Here is a 9,920-nt window from a genome sequence, read left to right on the forward strand (position 1 = left end):
TCCAATTTAAACTTTAAGCCCATTAATTAATAGAGCTTTTTGCTTCCTAATGCAGTATATTTCGTCTCCATAACCATTTTTTATTTATTTATTTTTTTTTAAAGATATATGGATTTCCAAAAATCTCATCAAATTCAGCAGAAATTTATGAAATGACAAGTTCTGGTGCATGAAAATGCATACATAGTTTCCTTAATGGCATCATGGCATTATATAAACTAATTTACTGCGAATATAGTCGAGAGTTGAGACGTGGAGTAAGGATAACTTCCAGGGGGGTTGCTTTCAGATTTGCTAAGCCAGGGCTCTCCGTCATGTCCACGTCATCATTCGATGGCTTGGTAACATCAAAAGCATGCAACAAGCTAGCCAAAGTCAAATGCACCAGTTGAAGAGCTAGTGAGACTCCAGGGCACGATCGCCTTCCTGAGCCAAAAGGGATGAGCTCGAAGTTGTGACCTCTCACGTCAATGTCCTTGTGGCTGGTCAGAAATCTCTCCGGCTGGAACTTGAGAGGGTCAGGCCACAGGTGTTTATTCCGGTGGATTTTCCAGGCATTCACCATTAAACGCGTGCCGGCGGGAACGTGATATCCGGGTGAGAGGGTGCAGTCTTCCATTGCGGCACGAAGGCTAATGATTGGGGCAGGTGGGTATAGGCGCAATGTTTCCTTGACAATGGCCTGGAGATAGACCAGATTCTTAGGCCCTGTTTGCCAATGGCCCTGGAACGGTACTGTTTCAGGCCTCCCTCAATCCCAAAAAAAAAAACTTTTCACCTTAAAATTAATTCCAACATCTCTACTTTTTATACCACATCAATCATTTTTATTATTATTATTTAAATAAAAAAATCATTACAAAACAAATTTTTTACATTTTTTCATATAAAATATATTTTTTCACTTTTCCCTACAAAACATTTTCACTAAAACCATTCAAACACTTATTCCCAAAAAAGGCTACAGTATCGGCCCTGGAACAGTACCGTTCCAGGGCCATTGACAAACAGGGCCTTAATGTCCGATTCATCCGGATGTCTGTCTTTGCCAACATGAATGTTTAACTCGTCTTGGGCCTTTCTCAACACGTGTTGATTGTTGAGTAGTAGAGATAGAGTCCACGTTAGAAGAACCATGGTCGCATCACTTCCCGCTATGATTAAATTCTGCCAAATTAAGTCTCATTATTAGTATTCCAATCCTCTAATTTATTCCCTAGCTAGCATATCATTATCAAGTACAAAGTTGAATGCGGATTCCTACATTTGGGTGATCAAATTTACCAAAATTCGAGCAATCCAAAGAAGGAGTTCACTTTGAGTTGCTCAAATTTTAATGAAATTTGGATCCCCATCCCACCAAGTTTACTAAAGCACAAAATAAACAAAATTTTCATGTCATGCATCTTTCATCAAAAGCTGGGAGATGCAGAGGTAATTGGTTTCGAATGATGAAGCCTTGACTGTACAGTACTTAATTTTTTAATTTACAGAAATAATTTGTTTTTTCCACTAGAGATACAAATTACCGACCAACCAAGGTGACCAACAAGGAATATGGAACTAGGATTTGTTAATGCAAGGGGTAAAGCCCGAAAGAAGTGCAAAATTTAATTTTGATAAGGGTTAAGCTTAATTTTTTTTTATATATATATAAATTACCGACCAACTAAGGTGAACAACAAGGAATATGGAACTAGGATTTGTTAATGCAAGGGAAAAGGCCCGAAAGAGGCGCAAAATTTAATTTTGATAAGGGTCAAGCTTAATTTATATATATATATATTTCGTGATGAGCTATATTTCAATGTCACTTGCCGATGTTTAGGCTGCCCTATATATATATATTTTTTTCAATTAGTTTACTTCACGATGATTAAATAATTCATCTCGAGCTCCAGCCATTAAAAAAAAAAAATCAAGAAATTATTGTAGAGTGATGAAATGAAATGCGTAGCTTAATTAGTAGGCAAATAGTTACCAGGCAAGTGGCCTTGTTAATGGTATCTGCGTCAAAACCAGAGATCTTGGCATCTCCTAGGATGGTCAGCATCACATCCATGAAATCCTGATCTTCCTTTCCCTCCCCACCCAACAATCTATTCTCCTTATGCTCCTCCAGCAACCTTCCAATCATAGAATCCAATTTCTTTGCAGTTCTTTTCATTGCCTTTTGGCCCTTTTTATATCCATTGACATCCAACCACCCAAGAAACGGCATCGTATCAGACAGCACGAATACCCCAAACAAAAAAGATACATCCCCCATCAAATTCTCAAAGCTCTGCACCTCACCTTCTTCACAATCAGCTCCACCTACACAGCATTGCTTCCCTGCCACCATCCTCAAAAATACATTGAGCATCAAATCCCCAAACCAATGTTTCATCTCAACCAAAACCCCTGTTTCTGCACAACCTTTCCCAACACATAACTCGAACAATTCTCTGATTGCAGCCTCGACCTGCGAAGAACGTTTTTGCTTGAGCATATCAAGCCGATGGGTTGACAGAAGCTCAATTGTAGTTATCTTGCGCATTTCACGCCAGAAAGGCCCGTAAGGGGCAAACCCAAACATAGCATTCTCGTATCCTAGTACTCTTGAAGCAAGTATGGTTGGTCTGGTGGAGAAAATCTTGTCGTGGACAGTAAAACACTCTTTGGCCATTTCCCAACAGCTCAAAACTACAACTTTATGTGAACCCAGGTTTATAGTAAAAACAGGACCATATTTGTCAGCCATGGCACCAAGTGTCTTGTGGGTTAGTTGTTGGTCCCCTAAGAGGTGCAGGTGGCCTATGAAAGGCCAAGCACCTCCTGCTTGAGGTATGCTACAGGTCGTTTTCTTATGAGGAGTGGGTTTCTTTTTTTGATAAACAAAAACACATAAGAGTAGCAGGGCAAGGAGGGTAGATATTATTGCTGACGGGAATTGGAGAACAGGGTCCATATTCCAGGCAGATAGAGTAGATATTATTCCAGGGGAATTGGGTTTTGGACGTACGGGATTACAGGCAAATTTGCTTCCATGATAGATGCAAGCTCGATCTAACTCGTTTGCCAGAGTTGTACACTAAAAAATGCAAACTCAAATGCCGGCCGCCTTAAGAAATGCAAACTTTTGGATGAAAAGTGTAACAAAAAAAAAAGTTTGTAGAAGAGGAAAGAGAGAGAGAGAGAGAGAGAGAGAGGGGCTTTAGGGGGTTTAAAAAGGTAATTAATGGCTAATTAGAGATCTCATGTCCATGAATGACTAAGCTAGACCTATATGAATAATGTAAGAAACATACGTTTATTTTATTGTTATTTTATTATATTGACGTGCATGTGAAAGTATCAATTAGCCTTTAATTTTGTTTTTAACAAGAATTTATTGGCACGCAACATCAATATGATGTCGTAGTAGTAGAATAAAAATGTAATTTGTAACATTATTTATGTGTATATGCCTCTTTATATCTTGTAAAAATAATACAGCATACTATACCTATACCCTATACTAAAGTGAGAGTGTTCATCTCAATCCTTGAATTAGGCTTTTGTTTCTTTTTTAAATAATAATAATAGACACTATTACATTACCCAATAATAAGTGTCAATTTATATTTTATTTATATTATTGCAACTTTTTAATAGTTTCTTCCATATTATTTAATTTTGACGATAAACTGTCTTTTCGTGATTCTATGGACTATGGTATAAGATTTTGTTTTATGAAATTCAATATAACCTTTCATCTCATTATTGTTCCAGTTAATGTACGTTTTTTTATTTATTATTTTTTATTATTTTTATTTTTTTTATGCCATTTTAAGTGGGTGCTCCAATCTAGAACAAACCATTGGATTCTCTACTTAACAAATTTTTTAACTTAAGGTTCTGTCCTTACAAGTAACTATTTTTAAAAATAAAAATAAAAAATTAACTAATAAATATTTAATTAAGTTGCGTTCCTACAGGTAGACAAGACCTCCGAGCACATCTCTTTAATTTGTAATTACCAAAGGTTATCAACTTGCCACAGAAAAAGGTCACTACTCTCAGCCAAAATATTGTCTTCAAAATGGAGAAGAATAAAATCTTGGGCATTTTGAATCTCAGCCAAGACAAAGAAAGAAAAAAAAAGAAAGAAAAAAAGAAAAGAAAGAGCAATGTTGATTGAGGTACATTAGACTAGATCGATCAGTCAAAATGTTAACATGTGTGTGCCAATGCCAATGGCTAGAGCGCTTCTCTATTCTTGCGTTTCCTAACATGTCTGTGCCAATGCCAATGGCTAGAGGGCTTCTTCATTCTTGCATTTCCACGAAGAACATGAACAAGTATTTCTTCACATGTATTTCCTCTCTGAAGGACAAATTCAAACACGCATTGGTCTCCAACTTTCACATTGTTTTTCGCGAAATAAGACCACCCACAACCAATGGCTATTCGGCCATCTTCTTTGAATAGGATTCTCGCATGCCAGGCGTTTCCATTTTGATCACGAAGCACAATCTCTGGTTTTAGTGCAATGTTAAATGCTTTTACCACTGATGTATGAATGTACTGCAACCATAAACAATATTACGACTCATCAAAAATCTCATTTCTCTATATATCAAAATCTCGATGTACCCGTACTATCACACAAATATCTCACAAAGACTCACCACGGTAGTTAGTGTATGACTAGTATTGCTCAGCACAAAGTGTGGAGTCTTTGATGCTACAAGTTGAGCTATCACTTCAGGGGTGTTGTTTTTTTCAAGATTTGTTGATTTATGCCCACTAACTTCAGATGAATCTGTAAGTAAACAAATTTATTTTCATGTTAAACAAAACAAACAAAAAATGGAAGATAGACAATTAGTTGAGAATTGAATAATAAATATAAATACAACTCACCGCCTTCCTCATCTTGCTCTGCAATATTATAATCTTGTTCCAATTTATCGTCAGCAGGAGTACTCTCACAAATATCTATTGGTTCTTCCTTCATGCATCCTCGTCTATCGAATATCTCCACTTCAAATGAGGAACTTCTATTGTATCGGAAGATTAGGAAGTCCCCAAAATTCAAAAAATGAGCACGTTTAAAGCATTCCCAGCCATTTGTGAACAACACGTGCCCACCAATTTCTTCTAGTTGGACACACCATGATTTTCTAGCATCATCAATGAAATATACCTTTTCTGGTATCCTTCCATTGAAATGCCTGACAAAATCTGGTGGTATGGACTAGACAAAATAAATTGAATTTTCATTAGATATCAAACAGTACTCTAGCTACATTCAAAAACACTGCATATAATTAATCATTCCTTTATGTTGAGTGTGTTAAAAATCCTCTAATTTGGATCATAAAACTTATCCACAATTTTCCTTTGAATAGAGATGGTATTTTCAGATAAAAATATATATGCGTATATAAATGGACGGGAAGGGAAGGAAGGCCAAGGAGCGAAAGCTCCCATAAGATATTAAAAGTAATAATTAATAGGCACATAATTAAACAGAAATCCCTATAATTGCAGCCAATCAAAAGTATTTTACTTCGTAACTCAAGCGAGATATATAATTGTTTATCATGACAAAAGTATATTTAATTTATTTAAATGGAATTTCAGGATGATCAAAATGGCCACCACTAGCTAGATGTACGTGGAAAGTAAATTAGAAATTATAGACATATTCAACAGTACTCATCATTTGGTGCTTTAGATGTTGAGAGAGAGAGAGAGAGAGAGAGAGAGAATTAGTTACTGCATTTAAAGTCATCATATTGATATAGTTAAATGAAATCAAATACACGTACAGCGTCCGCTCGTCATATATTTTCCTTTGGACTGATGAAAATCTTATTAACCATGAACCTTTTGAAAACACTGTTTCAAGATGATCATAAATACAAGTCAAGCTTGAAATAATATTTTCAAAGAAACAACGAAAAAGACAACTTATGAATCTACGAACCCAAAAAATTAAAATAAAAAATTGTGTTTTACCCTTCACAGTTCACACCTACCAAATATTACAAAACATTGAGCTTATAGAAACGCCATATTATATATATATATAGAGAGAGAGAGAGAGAGAGAGGCTGTACTAGTTGGTGAGAGCTGGAAGCGGGGTGAAATACTTTGAAGAACTTGGGCCTGACGGCCTGTGCCTGTCTGTGTCCGCCACACCTCTCCATTCGGCTCGCTGTCACTCTCTGTGTCGTTCTTTTTCTTTTTTCTTGTTTGCCCTGTTTGTGCGCGTTTGACAATTAAAAAGCAACACAATTATAAAATGGAGAATATGTAAGAATTGTAGAAATCAAAGGCGTAGTCAACAAAGAATGGACAATTTTTAGGGCCTCTTGAAATGGACAAAATCAAAAGCAAACTAACATAATATATGCTCTATCTCAAGTTCAGCAAAACGAAAAAAAAAAAAATAACCCAACAAATCAGACACACTAGACTGAAAAAATAAAAATGAACAGATCACCCAACGTCCAAAGTTTTAAAAATTTGTCTTAAAATTAAATATAAGTTTTTTTTTATAGTTCAAACCCCCAAAATAATACTTTCGCCCCCCTCAAAATAATATTTTTGTCGTCCTTAAGCTTTCTTGCAGAGAAGTGAGTGCAAACTGCACAAAAAAAAAGTCCTACACGAAAATTAAGAACAATATTCACGATAAAAGCTTTCAAAGTTTCAAACTAGTTTTCAAAAGCTGCAATTTTTACAAAAAAAAATATTGTTCTATTTGGTTTGAGACTCTGAAGCAACTTTTATACTTTGAGCTTTGTCTAACATCATGTCAAGCATTAAACTCACGACTAAAGATGACGAAAGACTCTCTATCTCTTCCTCTCTCAGAGCAGATGAGAAGGCAGGATATTTTCTATACCTGGGAAACGAACATGTTGAGATTGGTGTATGTGGGTATCTCAATGTCAAGCGATCTGTGAAAAATGTTGTAGATAGCTTCGTTGGCGAGTAGCTTCGTTGGTGAGTGGGTATCTCAATGTGAAGAAGATCTTCTTTAGTCCACAAAATAGAAAGCTAAGAACCAGAGAGAGAGAGAGAGAAAGAAGAGAGAGAGAGAGTCGTTGGTGAGTGGGTATCTCAATGTGAAGAAGATCTTCTTTAGTCCACAAAATAAAAAGCTAAGAACCAGAGAGAGAGAGAGAGAGAGAGAGAGATAGGACAAGCCCATCATTGTGATGAGAATCTGCAATATCACAAGTCTGGTGTGGTGTCCGTGATGTTTGTTATTATCAGATTGGTCAATAACTAACAAGGACTGATTAGTCGATCTGGCTTTGTTCTCTCTACGCCGGCGCTGTCCATTGTGTCTACTGTAGTTACTATTTACGTTGCTGTCTAGAATTTGCCCAATAATAGGTGCTTTTTTTTCTAGCTTCATCTATTTATTGCCTTTAGAATGCACTCTGTTTTTGGGATTGAAATTTGGTGTTATATTAGAATTTGGGGGCTTAATTAATGTCTGTTTAGTATTGAACCAATTAGTTAATGTAGTTGTTTGGGTAGAGGTGGAGTGACAGCGTGGGCAAGGGAGGGGCTGGGTTTGCAGAAGATCTTTTTTCGTTTGGGTATATATATATATATATATTAATTTGAAGAGAGCGACAGAAGGGGAGTGAAAAAGAGAGAAACATGCACAAGAGAAGCGTGATTCTGCATGTTCCTGCTGTGGCACGTATGAAAAAATGAAAGAGGAAGAAAAAACCCCAAATGGTCAAACTGATCAAAAGAAACAAGGGAGGGGAAGAGGACAAACATTCTCTGCATTATACAGTCAAATATTCTCAGTCCTCCTATTTCGAGGTACAGAGCACACCATCAAACAAGCCAAACCTTCCTACCAATTTTTTTTATTTATTTTTTTATTCTCAATATGCCAATAACAATAGTAATTATTTAATGAAATTTATAAAGCATAATTTTTAAAGTTGTTCGTCATTTAAAATTATACATATAGTAATTTGTTTTATGAATAACAAAGCCTACATTTTATGTATAGACAAGAGGCTTGTATATATATGGAGATGTCCTTAATTAAAAAATAATAAAAAATAAAAAACATGTAAATGATTTTTTTCAAATAAAAAGAATAGGTTAAAAGTGTCCTTGCCTCGTGAGTTTGCCGGTCAATAGTCTCTATAAAGTGTCCTTGTCTTGTGAGAGTGTCTTTGTCTTGCTAGAGTCGATCTGTATAAAAAAAAATTACCATTTAAACGCCTAAAAAATATATGTATAATTTTAAATGTCCAACCGCTTTAAAAATTATGTTTTATAAATTTCAATTCATCAAATGATTACTGTTGTTATTGGCATATTGAGAATAAATAACTAAAAAAACTTAATAAATAAATAAATGAATAAAAATTTGGTATGATGGCATGGTTTGGCATATGATGAAATCAATAAAAATTAATTTGATGTTATCTCAGTTCTGTACGTATATTGGACTCTGAGACATGCAGAAAATGTTCGACTGTGCAGTCAGTACTACGTCCTCTTCCCTTCACGTTTCTTTTGTGTTTGGGTTCTCTCTCTCTCTTTCCTTTTTCTTGTTTGTAATGTTCATCATATCGCATGTGCCACAGCAGGGACGTGCTTCTTTTGTGTTTGATTGTACGTTTTTTTTTTTTTTTTGGGTTACGTTTTAATCAATGTCTTCTGAAGCATTCATTTTTGTAATTATTATATTGATATAAGATTCTAAGACGTGATGAGATTTGAAGCTTTGGGGAAGATAATTATCTTGTATAAAATATTAGTTTTATTATGTGTAAATAGTATTTTTCATGAATATTCATAACCGTTTTCAATAGCAATACCCAGAGTCATTATTAGGAAGAGTAGTTATAATTGGTCTTTTTTGTCCACTTTTTTACTTAGAAAAATAAATAAATAATTTAGCTAAAGTACTACACCTTATTAAGTGGATGTGATCTTCTCACATTCAAAGTTTTGAAGAGAATGTATAGCTTTCATTAATAAATCAATCCCGAGGATGAGAAATTTTCTCACTCTCAATAATATCATAGATACATTCAAAGTTTTAACACAATATATATAGCTGTCGTGTGGGGCCGGTCATGGGGCGGCACCCACCTCCGCAACCACCTTCATAGGGTATGGGTGGGTCACAAAATCCAATTACCACCCGTTTAGAGAATTTTTTTCACCGTTTCTTTATTTTTATGTTTTATGGGATGGCAAAGACACAAGCATGTCAAATAGACAAAATTGACTACTCTTATAAATTTAGAAAGAAAAAAAAGCAATTTTTATTACTTTCTAAAATTCAATAAGTGTTTTGAATAAACTTAAGGGTTAAAATGTTATTTAATTACATGTGCTTTGAACCATTATCAAATAGTCACCTTAATTTCTAAAGTTATCACACATGGTACATGGAGTTGTCTAATTAATGAAATTAGTCACTCCGTCCATATTCCATTAAAAAATTTAATGAAATGTCTCATTTTTTTACGCTAGCATTATTTTAAAAATAAAGAGAAAATAAAATAAAATAAAAAAAGCAAAGAAAATCATCCTCGCATGCCATTGGTGGCGGAGATCCAACCTCGGTGGTGAGAGACTGGGAGTTGTCGAAGGTGAATAGCAGGGGAATCTCCCCTCGCAATGGGAAAAGGGTGATTTAGCCCTAATTCCTAAACATAAAATCACATGATACATTTTTGGATTAACAATTAACCCTTAATATAAAATTGTTGAGAAAAAATTCTCAAAATTACATGTAAAATTTTAATCTTTTTTTATTTATTAAAATTGTTACAAATTTATCACATATATTAGATTTTATACGAATTATTTAATTTGAATTTTGAAATCCATATTTTTCACAAATATTTATATTTTTAAATTATATAAAAAAAATTAAACATTTTTTAGAT

General features: G+C 34.7%; 2 protein-coding genes across 2 annotated transcripts; both read right to left on the bottom strand.

The window, feature by feature from the left end:
• Window positions 1-223: 223 nt before the first annotated feature.
• Window positions 224-2,950, bottom strand: LOC132186482 (cytochrome P450 CYP82D47-like). The gene is made up of 3 exons (XM_059600461.1): window positions 1,982-2,950; window positions 1,015-1,167; window positions 224-700 (listed from the first exon to the last, which is right to left on the bottom strand). The coding sequence occupies exons 1-3, from the start codon at window positions 2,948-2,950 to the stop codon at window positions 224-226; spliced, it is 1,599 nt and encodes a 532-aa protein (XP_059456444.1).
• A 1,271-nt stretch (window positions 2,951-4,221) lies between these two features.
• On the bottom strand, window positions 4,222-6,135 carry LOC132186483 (putative B3 domain-containing protein At5g66980). Its single transcript, XM_059600462.1, has 4 exons — window positions 6,090-6,135; window positions 4,888-5,221; window positions 4,653-4,786; window positions 4,222-4,548 (listed from the first exon to the last, which is right to left on the bottom strand). The coding sequence occupies exons 2-4, from the start codon at window positions 4,979-4,981 to the stop codon at window positions 4,222-4,224; spliced, it is 555 nt and encodes a 184-aa protein (XP_059456445.1). The 5' UTR covers window positions 4,982-5,221; window positions 6,090-6,135.
• Between the last annotated feature and the right edge of the window lie 3,785 nt (window positions 6,136-9,920).

This window comes from Corylus avellana, chromosome ca7, assembly GCF_901000735.1.
Source record: "Corylus avellana chromosome ca7, CavTom2PMs-1.0".
In the NCBI taxonomy this organism is placed as follows: Eukaryota; Viridiplantae; Streptophyta; class Magnoliopsida; order Fagales; family Betulaceae; genus Corylus; species Corylus avellana.

What these genes read in the sequence shown, in the direction of transcription:
- LOC132186482 (XM_059600461.1), bottom strand. Translation starts at nt 2,950, where the DNA reads ATGGACCCTGTTCTCCAATTCCCGTCAGCAATAATATCTACCCTCCTT. An exon ending in TTAACAAGGCCACTTGCCTG is followed by an intron (nt 1,168 to 1,981) that starts GTAACTATTTGC and finishes TTAATTTGGCAG; the next exon opens with AATTTAATCATAGCGGGAAG. An exon ending in CGGATGAATCGGACATTAAG is followed by an intron (nt 701 to 1,014) that starts GCCCTGTTTGTC and finishes ACAGGGCCTAAG; the next exon opens with AATCTGGTCTATCTCCAGGC.
- LOC132186483 (XM_059600462.1), bottom strand. Translation starts at nt 4,981, where the DNA reads ATGAAGGAAGAACCAATAGATATTTGTGAGAGTACTCCTGCTGACGAT. An exon ending in AGAGCAAGATGAGGAAGGCG is followed by an intron (nt 4,787 to 4,887) that starts GTGAGTTGTATT and finishes GTTTACTTACAG; the next exon opens with ATTCATCTGAAGTTAGTGGG. An exon ending in GTCATACACTAACTACCGTG is followed by an intron (nt 4,549 to 4,652) that starts GTGAGTCTTTGT and finishes TTATGGTTGCAG; the next exon opens with TACATTCATACATCAGTGGT.